The following is a 24632-nucleotide window of genomic DNA, read 5'->3' as shown; positions in this document are numbered from 1 at the left end:
AAAAGCTTGGAGAATATTGCATACCCCTTTTCTCCTCTTGGAGATCAACCACATTAGAATATTAAGGACTCAGAATTCCTTTTGGTAAAGAAAACTAACTGTGACCTACCATTTCCCACACGTTGAGCAGGACATCTTAGCCCCCAGTCCCGCCCGTGGAAACCTATCACTTTTGGAAGACTTGTGCGGAATACCAGTTTGGGGAAATGATTAACTACACGTGAGGAAATACCTTGTAAGTGCTGTGAAGTTTACCCTTTATGATTTTTCCTTCACCTCTCTCAAGCCTTATTTTTCAACTAAAAAAATATGAGGCTGAAGGGCAAGTAGAGGGAAGTTAAAAGAATTGTATGAGTTTGTCTAAAATAAAGAGTAGCTTCTTATCCTTGGAGTCGTTTTTTTTCAATATTCTTACATCTCTGTCCAGCAAATATTACAGGTAAATACTAAGCAAGTTTGGTATTAATTTTATTCTATTTTCTGTATAACTTTAAGTACATAAAGGTTTATTTCCACAGGCCTCAGGAAATGGGCAGAAGTCACAGGACAATCTCTCTTCCCACCAAAAAAATGTTGCATATTTTGGTGTTTGTCCTAGAGGGAAAAACTGAAATTTACATTAGCAATGCTGTGCAAGATTCTTACATAAGACCTAAAAGCAGTCTGCAGTGGAGATTTTAGTCCTTTGTTCAGGTGCCTGGACAGAAGCCAAAAGCTGATGAGCATAACAGGGCAAAGGAAACAGTGCAGATGGATGACAGGCACCTAACATGGAAGGAGGAAGGAATGCCAGATTCCTTGGAATGATGTGTTATTTTTTTCTTTTTCAGTCATCTCTGTGGAAGGTGCTGGGCAGGGATCCCAGAGGAAAAAAAGGGTCCAAGACTCCTTTAACTGGTCTGGGTGCAGGGCACTGCCACAGCAGCTGATATAGGAGAACCTACTATCTCAGGTTCAGGCAGAGCCAGGATGGAGTGCAGAATAAAAGGAATGCTATAGGAAACAATTTTGCTTAGAACGTTAGCTAGATGGCCAAGCTTCAGCCTTTGGTCCAGTGCAACCCTTGCCTCACTTGTCAACAGTGAAAGATTAGTCTGGTTAGAAGAGTCAGCTGGAATCACACCAGCTTCTGGTACCTTCATGCTCATTGTTAGAAAAAGAGTGACTTGTGTGAACTTTCTGAGCTGTTAATTCCTAGGGACTGCTTTATTCTTCCCAAAGACTGTTGGTCAAAGGCTGAAAGCTAAAACACACCAGTCCTGAAGTTCCTTAATGGACTGGCAGTGCAGTTGAGCTGATATGGAAAAGCTGCACCTTCCTGCAGAAGATCAACTGACCTGCTATCCCACCCCAAATCTCAGCCTGAGGTATATTTCAGTGAAGGCAGGTAGCTGTGCTTCTCAAAGCAGAGAAGCAGTTTAAGAGCAGAAAGGTAGAGGAAATCTAGAAAAGAACCGTCTCAATACAGATTTATCCCATGGTGTGAGGGAGAGGGCAAAGAACCCAGTGGCACTTCGCTTATCCAGCTATTTCTGTCACTGTGGTGACCAACTTCTGCCCGTTCCACAGGGTCTTGAACTGCTCTGGGACAGGAAACTCATTCTGAAAATAAAGAAACAACAGGTGTAAATCTGAGCTAAAAAAATAAGTTGAGGTTAAATTCTACACTTTTCCAATGCTTGCTTCCACTAAACTTTGAAAGCAGGTAGGACATAGTGAGAGAGAAACTGAAGCCACCTGAAAAGGCATGACTATGTAACTGGCCGCACCCCATCTTCTACCACCTCCCCGACCACGGACACAATGAAGGAGCGCTGCAGCGTAGGAATGAGAACGGCCCCAAAGCCACACAGGTGTCAGTTTGACTCTGTGCCCTACTGGTCACTGACGAGTGTGATCTTGGACATACTGTTAAGCCTATGAGGCGCAGATGAGAGTGTGTATAACTTCATGGCACCAGCTCAAAGGGTGCTGTGACTCGGTGCCTGTACCTTTTTACTACCCTGAGTATCTGCTCAACCTAAGAAAGGCGGGAACCACCCTCTGCTTTTGTGTGCTTGAGGCATGCATCACTGGATTTGATCCCCTCAGTGCAGAATGCCCATCAACTAGCTTTGTCTATGCAGGAAGTCTTCAGTCCCTTCTGCTTTGGGGTCACACTACTAAAGAGATCAAGACACTTACAAAGTCACCGCCTTCTGTAGGAATGAGGATATTCATCTCAGAAGATTTGGCACTGACTATCTCACACTCCAGGGAATTCTTACTCAGGTAAACGTGGCAGCCATCTGTTTTGTTGATGGAAATGGTTGGCACTTTACCCATTACCTGCAGAGAACACCAAGAACACTAAGTCTCAGCAGCTGGGGAGAACAACAGTAATTTGCAGGAAAAGCTTTCACTGCTTCACGTGATTCAGCAACTGCATGAAAAGCCACAGGTGCACAACAGATACTGGATACTAGGAGCAGGATGGGAAGGGATGGGTGCTGGAAAGAGCTGCTCTAGGAGCCAACTCCTCTCCTGCCACATCCAAAGCAGCTCAGTTTACAGACTTTGTAGAATCAGATTCCCACCACAGCAACATCTGTGGGTCGGCTGTGTCTCTTTCAATTAATTCCTCAGAGACCAAAGGAAGGAGCCAAGATATCAAGTTACCTGAACTTTGACATCCCTACTATTGATTATCTCCACAATGCCCACCACGTCATCGAATACCAGACCGAGTTTCTTACAGTTATCTAGGAGAAGAAAGGGAGGTCAACAGTGTAACTCGAAAGGAAAGTATTATATTTAGAAATCTTTAGGAATAGACTAGGTATGGTTCCAGCCCTCTTAGGTTCTAGAACAGAGCGTGCCCAGGACAATAAGAACTCACCTACTGTAATGGAGTTAATTTTACCCTTGATTTGCAATGTCGTGTTGACACACTTGTATATGTAAGCCACCTGTTTCAGCTCTGTGCCATCTATAACCAGGTTGGAAACATTCTCCTGATTTTCCTGTTAAAGAGATACACCTTTCAGGAATCTCGTCACTAAGCACACACTACCCCCACAAACAGGCTATCCCAAACTCATTCTCACAATCTATGCCAGAAACCCACGTATATTTGGCTGTGCTCCAGCCAACCCCGTCCCCACTCCTTGTTCCCCCAGCCCTGCCGTTATCAACTCACCACTCTCCACTTCTTGCCCTCTAGTTCAAGTACAGCTGGCTCCTTCTTCGTGGTAGGTTTGGGGGATGGGCTGACTCCTGGTTTAGGTGCAGAGAATGGTTTGGGGCCACTTCGCACCGGACCGCTCTGAGCCTTCAGGGCAGGGTTCTTGTGAGTCTTCATGTCATCAGAAACATGTTTCAGGGCTGTGAGAACAACAGCTGCCTTGTACCTGTCCTCAGCCCAGGGCTTTGGGCTGAGGCAATAACCAACTTCTGCTAGCAGAAGTTAGACTGACCCTTAACAAAAAATTCAAAGCCAAAACCCAGGCCTTTGAGATGTTCTCTCACAAGCAGTTTTGGAGAAGCACTTTCATAATTCTCTTCTACCCTAAGGTTAACTTATATAGTTCCATTCAAAAAAATAAAATATGGCATATGTGGGGGCAGGGATGGGTATATAAATCCACAGAGAAAGATCTAGAAGGACACATACCAAATATATACTCACAAAATACGTATGTAGTTTTAAAAGCAACAGAGGAAAAAATAGTAACATGTAACAGTAAAGAAAATTTGTAAAAGAAAAAAACCTCACCCACAGCTAACCCAAATCAGTGTTAGCATGTGAAACTCCAATATTTTTTCTAGCGACGATAGTTGTTTTTATTTGGTTAAAACCATACACACTGTTAAATTTGGTTTAACCAGCTAACACTTAATAAAAATGTTCTCATGTCAACCTACAGTTTCTAAAAATATCTTCTTTTTAGGGAAAAGGTTCCATAATCCTCCTCAGCAGGCTGACCCCCTTCTTGCTCTTGAACATGGCCCAATCTATATAACCAATACTGAGTGGCCTTTTTAGTTCCACTACTCCTTGCAGTTGTAGTTTAAATACTAGATTTTTCTTAAACACTGCATGGTTCGTTGTAGAAAAGGATTTAATGGCTGCATAGTATTTCATCAAGAGGACATATTACAGTTAACCATTTCTTTTGTCGTTGGATATTTAGGTTGTCACACCATTTTTAGCTACTATAAATAACACTATAAAACTTGTTCTTTTAGATACTTTTATAGGTAGATTTCTAAAAGAGGGCTGTAAAATTTAGCCTTCCACCTGCTGTGTATAAGGGTGTCTACTTTCTCTATACCAACATTAGGTAATTCTTATGCAAATTTTCCACATGATGATCACATATCCTGAGGAAGTTAATTCCCAACATGATGATGTCCCAAAGAGACGATGCAGTAATAGGGAAAAAGCTCTGGGGAAAACTGCTGGCACCATGCCTTGGCACGATAGGATATACCGTATATGCCACTTAATATTAAATCACTTTCCTATGGAGCAGAGGGCTTCCCTCAACTATAAATCACCCATTTTCAATATCCATTTAAACCACCTTTGCTGTCCCTTTGGGCAACTTGAAGGAATGTGATACCCAAATTAATTCTCCCCGCCACAAACCAGGGTTCTGGTTTACAGACTGTACAGTCTCTAGTTGCTAAGGTCTGGCCCAAACAATTTACACTACTAACTCTTCTTGTCAAAGTACTCACTTACCATGTGTGATACTCTCCCCCTGGTTAATCTGTGCAAACAGTGCTGAGCGTGAAGCAGAGTCATCTGAGCCTGAACAGGTAGGCATTGGGGGAGGAGGTGGGCCTGGTGGTGGTGGGGGAGGCCCTGATCCAGCAGAGGGTCCAGATGGCAATCCACTCAGTTCTTTTGCCACAGGTCCCTGGAACAGTAAGTGCAGACAACAGTCACCCTCTCTTCCCCTCCATTCCATTCTCAATTGGGTCCTACATGTGTGCAGGGCACACAGGGGACCTACTGTAGCCCTGACGCAGTGATCAATGCTTCCTTCTCACACTCAACTTGGCTTTATTCCTTCTCACCCTTCCCCAAGGATCCAACTCAGCTCCACTCTACAACCTTCTCATTTCTCCTTTGGCTTCTACCTAATTCCGGCTTAAACCCATTCTTCTAAAAGTCTTCTTAAGTGTGTCACCAGTACCTGAGATTGAACAAGTCCAAGACTGAGCTCATCATCTTCCTGCCTGCTCCCCGACCTGCACAATCACCCCTTTGTCTCTATTTCAGTGAAAGACATTACCATCCAAGCTTGACTGTTCAATCTTGTTGAGTCTTCAATCCCCTCAAGCTCATTAAATCTTTCTTTTATCTCAGTTTTTATCTTCTACAAATTCTTTGGTACCAGACTCTAGCACCATGAGCATTTCCAGAGGGTGAGCATGAGCCCTTATTCCTAACCTATAAAACTGAGGCTTTTTTAAGGACAAATCTGATCGTTATTACTTTCTTGCTCCAATGCCTATAATAGCTATCACCTATTATAAAGTCTAAAACTATCAACCGACCTTCCTTCCCAGCCCTTTCTCCTGAAAATCTGACTATTTCTCCATATTGAATCCAGAGATGACCAATCTCTACATTTATTCTGCATTTACTTTGCTTAAGCTATGCCGTTTGCTGGTATCCCCATTGCTCCCACTTCTCACTGCCTTACACTTGCAAAAAGTCTGATCAGAGTATATCCCTTCAAAGTACGATCTCTCCCAGTGAGAATCACTTCTCTTTCTCATACTCCGTAGTGTGTTTATCTTTAATATAATATTTAGCTAGGCGTTTTATATTGGGCTTGTGTGTCTGTATTTTGAAGCTTCAAGAGGGCTGGGATAATGTAACTCATTCATCTGTCTCCCCTCAGCCTAATCAGTCCCTGACCCATGTTTACTAAAATAGAACAGAAATGAATATTCTTTCTCTGACCCTCACTTTCTTTACTCTTTCTTTTTTTCCTTTCTTTCTCCCCTTTTTCTTTCTATTCTCCACTGAAAAAGACTAGCATTCCTTCTTGGACCTTGGTAGTGCCAAAGTCTAAGAAACCTGTGGACCCCGTCCTGGAGGAATAAAAGAAAGGAGGCAGGATTCACTGACCGTTTTGCTCCAGGTCAGTCCGGTGGTATGGAACTCCTTAATGTAAGCCTGCAGCTCTGTCCATATACTCAAGTAGGCTTTGACCCAGTCCACATGCTTCTTATCCCTGGGAGAATTGAAGAGGAACTCATCACAGAAGTCAGGGTGCATTACAACAGTGATTCCAAAACACTTCCTACCTATATGCTCACATCCTCCTGCCTGTGGTGCTTCTTAGGCTCTGCTCAATGGCAGCTTTTCTATCATCACTGAGCTTTTCTTCTTTTTAAAAACGTACTCCATTACCCTAATTAGACTCAAGTCCATTAGGAAAGGAACTCCCGATTATATCACTTTCTCTTATAGCAGCATTCCTCAACCTTTTTCCATAGTAGACCTTAGGCAGAACTGAATACATAAAACTGATAGAAGCAGACATTCTGTGCATGAAGCCATAGCAGCGATCTCTTGAACATCACTGTGGAACTCTAGGACTCCAAGAAACTCAACTGCCGCAGAGCACACAGTATCTTGTGTCAAAATATGACCCGTGCCAAAAAAATAAGAAGTAAAAAACTTCACTTTAGGAAGAAATATTCAACAGTAAGTGATAGAAACAACACTGCAGTGTGGTTCCAGTCTTTCTTCTTATACATTAGCTGGAAGACTTCATGGTTATTTAGCGTAAGACCTAATTTCCTCAACTACAAAGTGATAGGGATATAATGGTGAGGTATAATGAAAACATTGTGATGCTTAATTCCAGGTTGCTGGAATGATCGGGGGGGGCTTGGTATTCTGGGACATACTTCACACACATGAATGCTTACTCATTCACAGAGTAGTTACTCAACAAATGCTGACTGATAATGAACAGAAGAAAGGAAGTTTGGGTAGCTTTGCAGCTAAGTAATAGCTACCTACCTACAGTCACTCCAGCTCAAATCCAGCAATGGAAAAGTCAGTTAGGACTGGTGGACATACGTGGTTAGACATACAATGAATTCCTCACTTAATACCAAAGTTGGCCAGGCAGCTTTCCTCTCACTTTACCTGACTACATCAATAGCCAAGGTAATTTCCCAGTAAATCTTACTGAATCTTTTGCCACTTGGCGTTTCGAAATTCTGAACAAAGGAACAAAATCTTGTCTAAACAGGGAAATTAAAAGGCATTAGTCCATTTTAACCTACAGGAAAACCTCCTGAACTTGGAAGGTTAAACATCAGAAGACTAAAAGGGCCTCTACAAACCCTGGAAAAAAAGCAGAAATGGAAGCAGAAACACTTCCTGCTTACAAATGCAGCTTGTATGAGCCAATCTCTCTCCAACTTTCCACAGGCAGCCCTAAGATAGCAGAACCAACACAGCAGCCAAGGGTAGCCTTAACCCCAAAGTGTTACTCCAGCAAGTATGCAGCTGGGTTTGTACTCTACCCTTTAAGGAACGGCTGGACTTACACATCTTTGTACTCCTTGAGGACTCGATTTGTATAAAACATGGCAGCATCATTCATTTCTTTCACATAAGGACCAGGCTTGGGAGCCTAGAGAAAGAGAAGGTGTCAATGTCTCAGAGCCTCTCCAGCCCTATCTCCTTACCTTTTTCATCCTATCCCTTCCCTCCCATGGAAGTCGTGCTGCTTACCATAGCCACCCAACCCAGGGCCTGGATACTTTCACTGACAGCTGACAGGTGATTGAACAACTTGCTGCCGCGGTTCTTCTCCCGAAAGGTTACCACTTCTTGGATCTGCTCTGAGATGGGTGCTAACAAATCAGAAAGCTTATTCTGGGAAAAGATGCAAGAAAAGATTCAAGTCAGAGTCTTTCTACAAAACACTTTGTACGTTGGTCAGCTCTCATCCTGAAGGCAAGAATTCTTTATGGACTACGATGAGTATCCAAATAAACTTTGTATCCGTCCTGCAGATTCATGAGCTAAAATACTGCTCATCATTTCTCTCTCCTCAGAGTTTCAACTCCTCAGGCTGGATTTTGTGGTTCTTCATGATCAGGACCCACACTCCAGCTATACCAGAAAATTCTACCACTTCAGCCACTTGTTTCTTTTCTGTCCCACTCATAGAAGATATCAGTTCATTTCTGGGCCTTTACTCATGATTGTCTCTTCTTTTTCCATCTACCCAAACACTCCTTATGGTTCATGAGGAACAGCCCTCCAACTCCAGTCACACTGGCCTCCTCCAGCATTTATTGTCAGCATAACCAATTTTGGCACATCATCACACACCGGCACAAACTATTAATGGACCCATGTGAATGTTCTCATTAATTCTTCAAAGACAAGGGCTTTGTTTTAGTCCTCTTTTATAATCCTTATAGCCCTCAACACGTTGCTAGCCATATAGCAGCTGCTGAATAGAGATCTGTCGAATCAAATGCAATTAGGGGGTTTGAAATCTGAGCAGACAATGTAGCAAAATGGATGAATCTTATGTTTCTGTGTTTTCACCCTTCTTCCAAAGCTCAGTTTCCTGAACATCTCGATTCTCAGCTCTTAGCATGAAAACAGTCTAAAGCAGAGGTCGGCAAACTTTCTATAAAGAGCCAGACAGTAAATATTTCAGGCTTTGCAAGCCATACAGTCTCTGTTGCAATTTCTCACTCTGCCATTGTAGTGTATAAAGCAGCAAGAGACAACGCTTAAAAGAATGGAATGGCTGTATTAAAAAAAAACACCTCATTTACAAAACAGGTGGCAGGCCACATTTGGCCTGTGGGCTATCATCTACCAATCCCTAGTCTAAAGCAAAGGAAATGAAACAGTGTCTCAGCTACCTGATTTGTTTTGGAGAAAAGGTTTAGACAAAATGCTTTAACCATTTAAGACAGATTAAGAGTTGGAGTCTAATGTCTTTAACATAACCTTATGCTACTTTTACATTATGTAGGCATGCCGAGGGTCCAAGGATTTTAATATAGCATTAGCAGGAAGACTTGTTTGATTGCCCCTCTGACTAGCAAAGCAAAAAGAAGAAACAAAGCTAAAATCTTTGGCTCTGAGAAAAATCTAGACTCTCTCTAATTCATTTCACACCTTGGCAGCATAAATTTCTGAGGTGGAGATACAGTTAAAGGGAGATTCCCCCACCCACTGAAGGATGAGAGAAGAAACAGTACTTGAGAAGTTTTCGATCTCCATAGTACCATTATTAAAGCTCACTCATGGTGAAGCAAAAGAACCACACTCTCTGTGACCCAAAGGGCTTATGGGATAATGTGATGAATTTAGCCTCAACCAAGAGGCTAAAAAAACACTGACGACTAAGAGAAGCAGCAAAGTCCCATGGGTAACGACAGTCCTAAGTGAAACGACAGAAGAAAGGCCAGGAGAACCCAATACTCAGTGGCATGTTCCTATACTGACCCTCTAAGTGTGACTCTACTTCTGGAACTTGGTGTGATCGTACCTGGTGGGTCTATTTTTGCAAGTTGTGATAGCTTAGCGGAAACCTCCCAACTTGTCCTGAACATCAAACTGAAACAAAACCAACCAGTAGTGAACTTACACCTCCTGGCTGCTGGCACTGAGAGGCTGTAACCAAGAGAGCTCGCTCCAACTTCAGACCGGTGTGGACCATCTCCGCCTGCCGGAAAGAGAACAATCAGCTATCGATGACACATTACAACTGGAGAGGTCCTGATAAGAATAACCTGAAACCTCTACTTCCATGTACTCTAATAGGAACCCAGGCACGTCATGTTGCTTTCCTCAGATATTCCAGATTATAGGGACTGAGAGCAGAATTCCATATCCCACTGTTTCTATTGGATATGTATCAGAGATACACATCCATGAAACTAGGATCATCAGGGCTAGCCTTAGAGGTCAAGTTAGCAACTGCACATGCAGTGTGACACGAAGTGCACTCCTCCCCCTCATCACCAAAAAGACCTCTTTTCTCAAAAAAATAAAGACAGGAATAAAGGCAAAGGCCTAAGTTTATGCCTGAAATTTTCAAGGTATTTACTCCTTTAGCTTAAAGTTATTACTCAAATGTTAGATCATGATCCATTCATAAGTAATTAATCAAATCAACTTAGTGAGTCATAACCACCAATACTTTATTAAATGAAATAACCAGCACTTTACTAAATGAAATAGAGCAATAAATAATGAGTGCAGTACATCAGCTTGAAATTATTTCCAAATAAAAAGTTTTTAAAAAGTACAATACAACTAATACAAGCAACATTTTGTGAAACTTATCTGTTACAAAGATGTATTTTCTTACTAAGGGTCATGGTCAAAAAAGTTTAAGAAACATGAGGCTATAAGAACTATTAAAATACAAAAATTCAAATAAAGTAATCTATTTTTTTTCTGGATTTGCATTTTCAAATACAAAAGTGATATGTTTTTAAATTTTTTCAACTGTTACGAACGATATAAAGTAAAAATGCAAGCCCCAATAGAGTGGAACTATTGAAGTCCCAGTTCCACATTCTAGAGCAGGGGTGTCCAAACTTTTTTCAACGTTTTTTACCAAGGGCCATATGCGGTAAAATACACAAACAGCCGGGCCACTCACTCGAGGTGAAGTACGTATTGCCCCACCTGGTTTATTTAAGTAAACTAAATATATTTTTGGAATTTGCTGCGGGCCAATAAAAAATGGATTGCGGGCCGCAGTTGGCCCGCGGGCCGCAGTTTGGACACCCCTGCTTTAGAGCTAACACCACTGCCAACAAATGGTATATAAGAGGTTCAAAACAGATCTTTCAAAGTAACCAGTCTTGCTGGAGGGTCAGGAAGATCCTAAACATGGTTATTACTTCTCAAAGGTCAATAAGAAGACCTGCAGGAAGATTTTGGGGCCCAAAGAGAGAGCCCAAAATATATACGTGAGTGTGGGGTAGTGGTGACGACGTGGGTGGCAGAACATGAAGGGAGGTGGGTGGAAAGGCAGCAGCACATGAGGGGAGGTGGGTGGAAAGGCACCTGTCACTGCCTACTTCATACTCTTGCTGTGGGCTAAGTGTAAAAATAACTCATATTAGCATAACCAATAACTATGAAGTACAGTTTTATAAATGCTAAGTCACAATAATGACTCTTTTGAACAAGCCACCCTAAGCATGGTTATATAACATGTTGGGATCAGACTGGTAGCATGTTCTCACTACAAAGATGAACCGAGTCATATTTTATGCACCAAGCAAGTTATCTATATTAAAAAAAGCCCACACAGCATGTGTGATAAAAGCAGGGGACCTGGAAAAATCTGACGAACCGCTCCAGTGCCTGGACTGAACTCCAGGCAGAAGTTGGCAAGAAAGGAGCCAGAAGCCTCTTAAGGAGCTCTTAACCCAAGGGTGAGTAGGATTTGAAGAAAGCCACCAGTCCTTAAAAGAGGGGGAAAAGGGCAAACATCCTTACATGTTTCTGCACGTCTCCTCCAATCTCTTTACTGATCTTCAAGTACTCTGCCACAGGACCAGCAAGCAGTGAGTCAAATGCTTGCACATGGGGAACTGCTCCTGCTAAAGACAGATACACCACAAAGAATCAGTCACGCATCAGAAAATGATTTGTTAAAAGGCACTTGCATATGAAAGTGGAAAGGGAAGGCTATACAGTAAACAGAATACTGGAACATGAGCCAGGAAACCTAGGTTCTAGTTCCACTGCCACCGCTAACTGGTTGTATGACCCTGACTTAAGTCCCTTTTCCTCTGAGCTTAATTTTCTTTATCTATAAAATGAAAATAAACAGAATGATCCCCCAAGGTTCCTTTTAGCTCTAACATTCTATGATTCAATTGGTGCATATGCAAAATGGCCAATTTGCCAATCATTTAGAGGACATTTTAATATCAGTTGTCATTTGACTTACACTGGAGTCATTTTGGTAAAGAAAGAACAGGAAACAGCACACAAGCAGGAAGTTCTTGTGTTAAAATAACTTAACCACAGGCCTCCCCGCACAAGTCACTTCCTCCCTTATCTGTTCAGAGCAATTCAATTTACAGGCGATGAACTTTCTAGATTAAGCGTTTTTTGGAAGTTAGCTTCAAAGGAGAGAATACACTGTGAGAGAAAAATTCTAGGCCAAGACACAGTCTTCATTCCAAGTATTCTGCTGGGCTGCATATACTGCTTACCTTTTGCAGCACTGTCTCCGTTCCCACAGTGCATGGCAGAAGCATGGGACACTGCTTCCAGGCGGCCCACTGCCCTCTCCAATCTTTCTACCAGATTTTGCATGTCAGCCATAATGTACCACCTGCTGAAACAGATCAAATGTCACTTGTTATTTTAATATTACGTAGTACCTAAGGAGAAAAGACAGAATACTCTAGAGGGTGAAGAGGATGCCAACTCTGAGGAACAGAATCATTTAATAATAAAATAAGATGGAAAAACAGTCTAGCATATTTGCAAAATCATAGAGACCTCATTAAGCAAGAGAACTACCCAGGAAAAGGTGTACACTGAAAGCAAATGCTTCCTCATTCAAATACGTGCTGAATATTTATGACACCACGAAACATCATAATTTAGAATTTACAAAGTGTAGTAACATATATTGTCTTAGATTGTGCCTTCCAACAACTATTCAGGGATGGAAAGATAATTATTACACTCTTAGAGATAGGAAACTTAATGTCAGTGAAGTTAAATGATTTAACTACAGTCACATAATTAGGTAATAGGGAAGCCAGTACTCAAATTGAAGTCTGGCTCTAAGTTCAGTGTTTTTTTCCTGTAATATCCTGCATATGAATGCCCAAAACCAAGATAAATAGAATATTTATCAGGCCCTCAATAACTTACAGTCTAATATAGGAGACTCAACATCTACAACTATAAAACAAATAAAAAAAAATACTGCAGATAGAATAACACAGGATTTCAGAGACGGGGAGAACATACCAGCTGGAAGGATCAGATAAGGACAGCATGAGAAACTGCCATTTGAGCCAGGCTTCAAATGAGGATGGTAGGATGGATCTGGATATGCAGTAGGGAAGAATGGACACATCCAGAAGAGCTTCTTACAGATCTTTCACAAGTACTAATTTATCTCACTCAGTGTCTAATATCCTAAAGAACGTTAAGCTCCACGAGAGAATGGACCTTTCTCTGGCTTGTTCCCTATTATACTCTATCATCTAGACCACTCTCTGACAGGCAGAAGGGGTTCAATAAACATTTATGAAATTGAATGTCAACTGTAATTGAAAAATTTCGTATTATATATTATATAAAGTTAATGAACCTGAAGTATAGCAAACCAAAACTCCAAAGGGACAAGTGTTCTGAAAGCTGCCCATAAATGTTAACTGTTATCAATATACATCTACATAAAATGCTTGAGACCATAAGTGAGCTCATAAAAATCAGTGAAATTTCAACCAACCCTTGACTTGGAGAGATTCCATTTCAAAGCATTAATTAGTTCAGGTAACTGAAACCAAATGAACTCAACTCCCTTGAAGCTGCCTAAAATGACCATAGCAATTACAATTCCCCCAAAGATGACGACATGCCAGAATATCTTAACTCAACACATTGTTCTCCCTGTGGAAGAGATAAGCAGCTCACAAGATAAAGTATCCCTGTTCATTCTTTTCTGTGTATGGGCTCTGGTCTTTCTGGGCCTGGTGACTTGCCAGAGAATGTTGTTTAAAAGAGAATCAAAGGAAAAAAATGAGAATGCGAACCAAATAAACCTTTCCATTCCGTGTCCTGGAGACATGGCAGCAGCCTCTAAGTCTCTGCTCTGCTCACAAATGGAGCACACTAGAAGCAGCCAATATACTATTCTCGCTTATGTTATGCCACCATCACCTGAGTCCCCAAATTGCTGCCCATTCTGGGTACTGACTAGGGACAAACTTACATATAATTCATCACGCTTGATAAATCCCAGGGGAAAAGACAGTGAAAGCAATAAACTCCCAAGCTATCTTCCATTAATAGACACCGCCCGTTCTGTTATAAAACATGTTCCTTCATACACAATGACTGCTATGGGTTGAGACAAGTGTTAACATGAAAACACAGTACAAGTATCTCTAAAGACTGCCAGGGTTGGTGAACACTTACCAATATTAAAAGCTTAACACAGCTTCATGGGATTTTGGTTCCTTTTCCCTATTTCACTTGTACTTGTAAGCTTTCATTGCTAAGCAAGCTATACTTCTGCTGTCTAACTCAAGCAAAACAAAGAGACAATACAGCTATCATTTATAGCTAGTCTCATTCTACCACTAACCGAATATAGAACAGTTCCTAGTTTTTTTTGTTTTTGGTGGGGGTGGGATGAAATGTGAGATGCTATGGGAAAGAATGCCCAGAACTGAAGGCACCAAAAGATACCTTGTCTTATTGTCGACGCACACATATTCACATTCTTTAGGTGATCGTGTCCACTCCCAAACCTTCCACTACCATCATCGCAGTACCATCCAATCTGCTTGCCAAGTGGTACCACCACCACCACCTATAGACTAACAACTCCCAGAGCAGTATATCCAACTCAGGGCATTCTTCTGGGATTCAGAATTTTAGATCCAGCTTCCACTTAAACATCTCTACCTGGACGTCTCAAAAGCATCTCAAATTGAAATGTCCAATACAGAACTCATCATTTTCCCACCCTCCATCCCCACCTGTCTCAGTAATCCAGCACTATCATCAATCACTGCATTGACCAAGCCAGTAACCTAGAAATGGTTAAGCAGTGAAGTATAGTGGTTAAGATCATGGGATTTGGAGAAGTCACACAGTTTGGGGGTTTTAATAACAGTACTCACTGGCTCTGTATATAAATGTTACCAAATGTTCTGGGCGTCAGCTTCCTTATCTGTGTAATGGGGACAACAGTACAAAATCCAAAGGGCTGCACGAGAATCAAGAGGAAATACATGTAGAAGTATATGGCTCAGTCCTGAAAAACTATTAAGGATTCCATGTGTTAACTCAATCTTCTTCTTCCTTACTCCCCCCAAATCTAATCAGTCGTCCAAATCCACAGGCTCTATCTTATATAGCTCTTGAATAACTGCCCCTTGCCTTTATCCTCATTGACAAAAATTAGGTCTTTATGACTTTGCCTAGATTACTGCAATAACTTCCTGGCTAGTCTTCCCTACTTTCACTAATAGAACCTCTTTATCCACAGTGACCCTTCTCAAATGCAAAGGTAATTATGATAATCTTTGCTTCCCCTTCCCAATCTGTCCCATCTCAGAACTCCAACTGTCTTTTAAGACTCAGCTAAGGTGCTGCCTTCTCCAGAAAGCCTTTCCAGTTTGGTACGCTTTTCTTTCTCAATCTGCCCCCCTTTCCAGAACTCCTATTTTCCATTAAGTCTCAGCCAAGGTGTCACTCCCCAAGAAGCATGTCCAGTATGTGCTCCCACAACATGGTGCACTTTCTTCTACCACACATTTAACACACTGGTTTAAAATCACCTATTTAACAGTTAACAGGCGATTAGCCACCCTAGAGCAGGGACTGGATCTTCTTTTTGTAATTCCAGTACTATATATGTAGTAGGCACTATAAATACAGTAGGTCGATAAGGGTCCCTGAAAAAAAAGTAAGAGCCTTCACCCTCTCTCCACTCAACACAAGACTTAGCTGTCTCCTCTCTCTGACAAATCTGGGGAAAGTTTGGGTTTTTTTCTCTTTCTTTTTCTTTTTTGCTTATTTATAGGATCTTATAAACATTCCCGTCTTTCAAATAAATGCTGCCGTCTTGGGCACAAATCACACTGATATAGGGATCTTTAAACCAAGTACCATAAGGAAAATAAGCTTGTTTATTAGATTATATAATATTAATTAAAAACAATACTCTCTTTTAGTTTCAAGTGCTTTACATCACCAAGCTGTGACTTCTTTTGAGACTTTAAAATATTTCTGTGAGGTATGTTATGAAGATATTGATCCCCATCTTTAGAATGAAGAAACTGACCGAAGTTAAAAAAGGTTGCCCAGTGCCAGCCAGTGGGGAAGAGCACCTGGACGTGAGCACAAATTTTCCGAATCCTCATCTGAAGCTCTTCCCACCACTCCATTGAGCCCCACGGCTTTCAAACAATCAAGTGACTGTGGTTCATCAGAGCACCCAGCCCAGTGTCTGCTGAGCACAGCACTGTGGATTCAAGTTCTCTTTGTTACATTATTTCTTTATGTTATTATGTCTTTAGTTACATTAGCAGTTTTCAATTTTCTCCATGGAGGCTAATATTTTTTTACATTCAGGCTGGATGACACGTTTGGAAGGCAAATGTTTAAAATAAGGGTTTTGGGGCCAGCCCGGTGGCTCAGGCAGTTGGAGCGCCATGCTCCTAACTCCGAAGGCTGTCGGTTCGATTCCCACATGGGCCAGTGGGCTCTCAACCACAAGGTTGCCAGTTCAATTCCTCGAGTCCCGCAAGGGATGGTGGGCTTTGCCCCCTGAAACTAAGATTGAACACGGCACCTTAAGCTGAGCTGCCGCTGAGTTCCCGGATGGCTCAGTTGGTTGGCGCGCGTCCTCTCAACCACAAGGTTGCCGGTGCGACTCCTGCAAGGGATGGTGGGCTGCGACCCCTGCAACTAGCAACGGCAACTGGACCTGGAGCTGAGCTGCGCCCTCCACAACTAAGATTGAAAGGACAACAACTTGACTTGGAAAAAAGGCCTGGAAGTACACACTGTTCCCCAATAAAGTCCTGTTCCCCTTCCCCAATAAAATCTTTAAAAAAAATAAATAAAAATAAAAAAATAATAAAATAAAATAAGGGTTTTCCCAAAGAATACAGAACTGCCAGAGTAGAAAACTCTGCCTAACCTTGTTTCTTGCCATTTCTGATTGACAATAGCCAAGATCTGTATGTAAGCCTCCATAAATGAATGTACAAATTCCCAACTATTTAAAGTCATCATAAAAGCTTCAGAGAGAGAGGCAACCCCAATTACACAAATCTAAATAAAATTAGGATTCAGGAGACCAAGGTTTGAGTCCCAACTCTGCCATGTATTAACTGTATAACTTTAGGGCAGCATTCAGTAGATTCTCACCCAGCACACAGAGATGTTAAGGATTAAAGGAGTACATTTTATAAATAAGTAGTCACTTTGGGAGCCTTAAAATGCAGTTCAAATGTAAAATGTTATCAGTGCATACTGTATGCTAAAATATAGGCCTCTAGAAAGATGGAAATGTATCCACCCACCTCCCACCCCAACCTCCAGCCCCATTAATTCACAGCACCTAGACAACCTGACACACAGAAGATGCTCACAAAATGAAAGTACTTAGCGTTGTGGCAGCTACAGAAAATATAGAAGACACGTGATCCCTGTCCTCCAGAAGCTTCCATTCTTATTGGGAAGGCCAAGGCAGACTAAAAACTGAAGACTATATTTTTAAAAGTTCTGTTAGAGATTACCTAACTTCACTTGGATCAGGAAAAGTTAAAGTATCAGCCTTTATATTAAAGCTTTTTCTTCACAGAATGTTGTATGGTTCTGAATTATATAGTATAAACGACTATGTGGTCTCAGAGTTCAGAAGAAATCAATGAGGACTAGAGGTGATCTGGTTTCAGAAAGGAAGTGGGGCATGTTGGTGGAAAAGGGTAAAAGGGAAAAAAGAAGACATTCCAGAGCAATCAGAAGCAAAGAGAGACCAAAGAGACTATGTACAGAAAGTACGAGTAGGTTAGCCCACACAGAGCCTGCAGCATGAAGTATCATGGGAAATAAGGCTGGATAAGCAAGCCAGGCTAGGTTAATGGAGCTGCACTGGAAGCCAGACAGTATCTGAATTTGATATTGTGATAAATATGAAGCCATCCAAGGGTTTTGAGTGAAGGAATAATGTGATGAAAGCAAAAATTTTACAAGTGCTGTCTGATAAACAGAATGGCATTTGGAAAAAAAAGGAAGATATTAGGGTCTAGGTTAGGTTGAAGCTGTTGTTCATCTAACTGTAAAATAAGAGGACTACTGCAAAAAATATTTTTTACATTTCAAAGGAAAAAATCCATAACATCTAGTGTTTAAGCAGATCTAGAAACCAAATAAAAAGAATCAACCTACAAATAATCAATTTTAGGCAACTAAGTGACCAGCATCTGAATTAAGTGCTCTGGAAATACAAAAGAACGGTAAAATAGTTTTTCTGCTCTAAGGGAGTCTAGCAGGAGAAACAAAACTACCTTCCACTGAATCTCTGGTTCTCAGGATAAGGAGGGAGTGTAGAAATTATCTTGTAAAAACATCATCGGATGCCAGAACAGACCTTTTGACATTCTCAGCAATTAGCCAGGTAACCTCTGTTCAAATACCTTCAGTGTGGAGAACCCGAGACTTCTGGAGGCAGCCCATTCCATTCAGACAGCTCAAAGTATTAAAGTTCTTCCTTATATGGAGGCAAAATCAGCTTCCCTGCAGCTTCCACCCACTGATCTTGGTTCTGCTCTTAGAGGTCACACAAAACAAGTGTGCATTAAACACAGAACAAGTACTAACTGTGTGGTACTGACTATTGAGGAGTACAGGCATTCAGAAGGGACTCCGGAGTGACAAATCCAGTAGCCTAAAAGAATGATGAGACTATAGGCAGAAACATATTCTGCAATGTTCCAGTTAGGGCAAGAAGATGAAGTCAGTTTTGGATCCGCAGAGTGTGAAGAGAAGACAAAGCTTCTAATTGGAAATATCCAGTAAGTAGTTAGAAGTAAAGCTTAGGCACTAGCAAAGAAATGTCATCAAGTCACAAGAATGGATAGGCTCTGGGAAGGGTATCATGCAAAGCAAAAAGAAACTAGGAGCTCGATTCTCCAGCAATTTCATTTGTAGTTTAAAACAAAGAAAAATCAGAAATGGCTACGGATTCCTGTCAAAACTGCTTCATACTCTCATCATTCTAACAACTCAAACAACCCAATTCCTTCTGCCTATTCAAGGAAGTGGTTCGGAAGTAAATGGAACCAGGTTACTCCTGCAGTTCTTGTCCCATCTCACCAGGCAATTAAGACATTGGTACGGATTTCTACTTGAGTAGGAAGGCAGTTGCTACGCTTAAAATGTTTTCTACTTTGTTTGGTAGTTGTTCCTCTAAGTCATACCCTTAAATAAAATTGAAAAGAAATCAACTATACAAGTCAGCCTGTATACTACAGTAACCCAACTGATGTGCTTCAAAATGTTTCTCTTGGCCTTGACTTTGTAATTCTCTTCCTGAGATGTTATCCTAAGAAAGTAATCCCAATGTGGGAAAAGTGATAGGTGGGAAGGTGTTCACTGCAATGTTAGGTTAGACTTCTGATTATAAGGGAATAGCTAAAGGCACTGCAGAAAAAGACTTGAATAAAACACAAAATTTAAAGTACTGGGATTTTGAACAATTTCCCCCTCTATTTCCCGAATTTTCTTTACCAAAGTTATATAATTTCTTTATAACGAAAACAAAACAAAACAGCTCCACTAGGATATATCTCTTAAGCTACCACTGAGCTATAAGGCATTAGTTCTACTCCTAACAACATAGAAATTCTCATCACTAGGCTCTAACATGTCACAAAGCAAAACCTAGACATGATAATAGGAGATACTTACAAATTGGCTGTTTTAACCCAGAAACCAAAGAACAGATACCACTTTGCCCCAGTAAAGATGCCATCTAAATCTAACCCAAATCAGGAGCCACTGTTCTTCCTCAAGCATTTGGTTTCGCTGATGAAACCAATGACATTTAGTGCCTGAGTCACTGCCACCTGAGGTTTAGATTAAAAGAGAAAGAAAAGCCTATCTTCCAGGGAGGGAAAGAATCCAACTCAGTATCAGCACTAGGCTCCTGTTCCCTCCTTAAACACGGTCCTCTATCTGAAACTCCAGGAGTAAAGGTAGTAATGGTGTACGAGTTGCAGTCAGACTTGGGAACTAGCTGTTTCAATGGTCTGGGGCAAACAGATAACTTTGTGTGCCCATGGGTTCTCCTCTCTCTTACATTCAAGGAATATTATGAAGACTAACTCCATCAGAGCATTCAGCAGGCATCTTTGACACTATATAAGGAAAAACTGCATTGGCTGATTTCAGCTGGGCAGTTGCTTTAAACAGAACATTTCCCATTCTCATGCAGAAAGATAGATTCAATGATGCCATTTGTCCCTAGCCATGATTCAGCTACAACTAGATGTATAAAAAGATCTCTGACTGTTAAGTCTATAATTAACTTAAGTATAGGAATTTTTGTGACTTCTGGAGGAAGAAACCAAAAAACACAGAAACAAACAAAAAAAAAGCAAGCTCATTCCTTCCATGAAACATTTCAACTATAACTACTTTCCAGCTGGATGGAAAAATTTCACACGACAAGGTTTGGTAATACAAGGCAAATAAAGCTGCATTGTAGCTGAGGAATATTTTTAGAGTTAAGATTCTTTTTATGGGGTTTACATGATGGTATACCAAGAAGAAATAGTTCCATGGTGGATGCTATAGCTGCATTAATTTAAAGATGATAAAACTATAATAATTTAACCAATCAAAATAAACATTGAATACCAGTATCATAAACTATATGCAATTTAAAGTAAATGATAATTCCTGTCCACTAAACCAAGCTGCCTAAATGCAGGCAACAGGAACAAAACAGGAATTTATATAGCCCCAGTGTAGGGGACATAGAAATCTGCTGGCTTGCACTGTCAACACAAAGCTTTCCTCTAGTGAGTGCCTAATCAGTAGTATTTCTCTAAGATCACATCCCCTGAGGAGAAAAACAAAAACAAAAAAGAAAGAAAGAAAAAGGCAAGTCCTTCAAGGAACACCCAGGAATTCCTTGAATAAGCATTTCTTCTTGTATCAAGAAAACACAAAGCACTGGGTACCCAGTGCTTCTCATGTGCCATACACTGTGCTAAGCATGGCCATGGACCCTGCCCTCAGAGAATTTAGTTGGAGAGATAAGACATTGTTGCACAATCATAGCTATATTTTCTGATGCAGTGGTTCTCAATCAGGGACAATTCTGTCCTCCAGGAAACATCTGGCAATGTCTGGAGACATTTTTGGTTCTCACAATTGAGGGAGTGCTACTGGCATCTAATGGGTAGAGGCCAGGGATACTGCTAAAATCCTACACTGCACAGGACAACCCCACAACAAAATATTATCCCGCCCACAATGTCAACTGTGCCAAGGTTGAGAAACCCTGTTCTAACTAATAAGGAGCAAAAGGGAAGCACAAGAGATACAAATAAAATGCTAATGTAGCAGTTTAGGACTTTCTAAATTACAATGTCAATCTGTACCATCCACTGAAAACTAATTAAGATAAGGATCTGATTGTGGAGAATTTTTTAAATTGGACAATGAAGTTTAGACTTGATTATTTGGGAATATGAAGCCAGTGAAGGAGTAATGAGACGAAAATAGTTCTTTGTAAAAGATAAGACTGGTTGTGGTAGACAAGTTGAAGTATAGGCATGAAAGTCAGGTTAGCAGAAAGTAAAGAAACTAATGATAATTCAAAGGAATAATCACTAAGACTGGGTAAGATTTGGCTTGAGGATCCTCAGATTTCAAATCTCAGGATTAAATTTCAAACCAGAGGATTCAACTTCCAATGACACTTTGCATTTGCTCACTTAAGTAAAATGAATCTTTGAGTCCCAATGCTTCACAGAAAACTGAAAGGAGGAAGTCACTTTTTAAAGACTTAGTCCCTGGTTACAAAAATAATTGCAACTAAACAAATGTATGTATAACCAAGAAAAGGGATGAGAAAAAGATCACCGTTCAGATTACAAACAAAAAATTTTACAAACTAAACAACTAACATCCTCAAAGCAAAAATATACTCACTCTGAATCTTAACAACACCATCATTTTCCGTTTGCATGACAGGTTGTATTTGACAAAGTACTTTTCACTGCTGCCATTTTATTTAAACTCCTCTGAGACATTAATTATGTCTATCTAATTGGTAATGTATTTCGGGGAAAGAAAAAGGCAGGAAATATCTACAGAAGATTCTTTATGTTGGACTGCAGCAACTCAAACAATAAGCAAACTGCTAACCATAGAGTAATATCCAAATGCACTCAAACAAGGCATCAAAAACCCTTCACAACCTGGCAGCCGTGTACCTTTCTTCTGGTTTTATCTTCTGCCACAAACTCCAGGCTCTGGTACTTCATTAAACAACATAAGACTGCTATGGCATCCATATCTTTGCTCTTGCTGTTTCCACTAGTTGGGACACATTAGACATCTTTGCCTAGATGTGCTGCAAACACCTTGAACTAAGTATGTCCAAAATTCATTTTCTTTCCGAGCCACCTCCCTCCAACTCCCCCCTCCCTCTCACAGTACCTATCTTGGTGAATGGTACCACTGAAGTTCCTTGAGCCAGAAAACCAGGCAATCATCCTAGACTACTTTTTCTTCATTCCCATAAACAATCGGCCTCCTCTTCAATGGATTCCATCTTTTTAACATTGCTCAAATCTGATTCCTCCTCTCTTTCCCACTGTCTGTCTTAGTTCAAGCCATGAATTCGGCAACAGCTTCCCAACACTGTTCTATTTCCTCACCTGTCCCTTCCCACTTGACAGACCAAACTTCTAAAACACATCTGACAACATCGTTTTTCCTACACAAAACCCTTTAAAGCCTCCCCACAGCTTTCAGGATAAAATCCAAATTCCTTCGCATGGTTTACAGGGTCCTTCATATTTGACCCCCAACACTTCCCATTTCCTCCACTTCTCCAAGCATTACTAGAATTCCAGCCACTCTGAACCAGTCATGGTCTTTCACAAGTCCAGATCTCCATGTCCTTGCTCGGAAATCCCTTTTCCAGATTCACCATATGGCTAAATAGATCCTGCAAGACTTAGCCTCCTATTTCCTCCTCAAAGCCTGAAAATCTGACCCAGGTATTGCGCCTGTTGTCTCATAGCCCTCACTGTGCTCACTGTGCACTGTGACATTGTAAGCCATCACTGCTTTACTTGTCCACTCCCTCCTCCACTCCATGAGAACTGTATTCTCAGCCACCAGGGCCAAGTGCCTCATTTAATGTGCCTCACACATATTAAGGGTTTAAGAAATAATTGGTGGATGATAAATGTGCTGAGCTGCCCTGTTTTTCACTTGAACAGGGATCCCTACAAAGAACTTCAACTAACACAGTTCTGATATTAACCGTTAAAATGTTGTCTTCCTCTCTCCTCGAGCTTATTCCTAGTCATCCTTCAAAATTCATCTTAAACTTGCTTCTGCAGAAGGGATTTTCCTGAGCCCCTTGTTACACACTTCCATAGCACCCTGTTGTTCTCTCCTAACACTCCCATTTATGATTACTTCTTAAACGTCCTTGCGAACACTGTTAGCTCCATGAGGGTAGGGTCTAGCTGGTTTTGTTTCAAAACTGCTTTCCCTGGATGTGGCAGAGCGCCTGAGACAGAATAAACACAAATGTATATTGAATTCAATCCTGTGCAGTGAGTAGATTTGCACTTAAAAGATGAGCAAAATAAGGCTCTAAGAAGTTACATACGGCATCTATGTTACAAATACTCAGCAGTGGAGCCAGACCAAACCTGAGCCATCCATCTGATTTCAGGTCCAGAAATATGCAACACATTCAATAAAGTTAACTCGGCTTTTCAGAGTAAGAGCGACAGACTAGGAGGAAGGGGAGGCTATCCGAATGCAAATATAATGACCTGCCCTTCTCTTTTTAAAGTCTCCCCCCATCCCCGGCATTCCAAACAGGCTACATTATTTAAAAAAAAAAAAAAAAAGTTCTAAGCAGCGGTGGCCTTTAACTTGTAGATGCTCCAGAGAGGACACCAACCGGAAGACCGCTCCAAGGTAGAGTGTTCCCGGGAAACGAATGTGGGAAGGATCTGCGGCTGATAATCTAAGGAACTGAAATCATGACTCCGATTCTTCATGATTCACTCGCTCTGTCTTAGACCAGTCTCTTCTCTACGGAGATCAATCCATGCAATGGGGGCGAAATGGGGATAAGGAAGACTAAAGTCTCGGAGGTTCCTTTCAGTCAGGGCACCTTAAGAATCATCCCTCCGCTGAGGCTGATACCAGGACTGCAAAATCCAGTGGAGGGGCCTCCCCCAGGAGAGCCCGACTCAGTTGGTCACCCCCGCCCCACCTCAAGAGACCGCGCCCAGGATCCCAGGTCGGCCTGAGGGCCTCGGCCCCAGCCCCCTCAGCAGGGTTCACCACACGCGCATAGGCCAGAAAGACCATTAACAACGCTAGGGGTCAGAGGGCTGCGGAGGAGACCCCAGTCCCCATCCCGACGTACAGCCTCACCTCAGAGTTCTGCCTCACCTCCGGACTGCGAACAGCCACTCTCCACTTCCGGCAAGAACCGCCCAGCAATCTTCGCGCGACCCACTTCCGGGCCCTCACTGGGCGCGGCCCCCCACCGGAAATGAACGGCCGGCTGAAGCGCCAGGCTAGGGGAGGGTCCGGGAGAAAGTCCGCCCGCCCCGCTCGTGACTCCGCCCCCTACTCA

General features: G+C 41.6%; 1 protein-coding gene across 7 annotated transcripts; it reads right to left on the bottom strand.

Annotated features, from left to right (window-relative positions):
- Nucleotides 1-450: 450 nt before the first annotated feature.
- On the bottom strand, nucleotides 451-24583 carry CAP1 (cyclase associated actin cytoskeleton regulatory protein 1). Of its 7 annotated transcripts, none has more exons than XM_033113613.1 (13): nucleotides 24446-24583; nucleotides 12235-12359; nucleotides 11510-11613; nucleotides 9639-9716; nucleotides 7754-7897; nucleotides 7567-7652; nucleotides 6128-6233; nucleotides 4727-4904; nucleotides 3179-3363; nucleotides 2879-3002; nucleotides 2659-2741; nucleotides 2185-2328; nucleotides 451-1602 (listed from the first exon to the last, which is right to left on the bottom strand). In XM_033113613.1, the coding sequence occupies exons 2-13, from the start codon at nucleotides 12344-12346 to the stop codon at nucleotides 1519-1521; spliced, it is 1428 nt and encodes a 475-aa protein (XP_032969504.1). In that variant the 5' UTR covers nucleotides 12347-12359; nucleotides 24446-24583; the 3' UTR covers nucleotides 451-1518. The 7 variants fall into 7 exon arrangements, with proteins under 7 accessions (XP_032969504.1, XP_032969506.1, XP_032969503.1 ...); XM_033113615.1 differs by having other exon boundaries at nucleotides 11510-11610; nucleotides 12235-12356; XM_033113612.1 differs by having other exon boundaries at nucleotides 12235-12356; nucleotides 24446-24582.
- Between the last annotated feature and the right edge of the window lie 49 nt (nucleotides 24584-24632).

Source organism: Rhinolophus ferrumequinum, chromosome 9, assembly GCF_004115265.2.
Source record: "Rhinolophus ferrumequinum isolate MPI-CBG mRhiFer1 chromosome 9, mRhiFer1_v1.p, whole genome shotgun sequence".
Classification (NCBI taxonomy): Eukaryota; Metazoa; Chordata; class Mammalia; order Chiroptera; family Rhinolophidae; genus Rhinolophus; species Rhinolophus ferrumequinum.
Note: the sequence above shows the minus strand (reverse complement) of the source record. Positions and strands in the feature narration are given on the sequence as shown.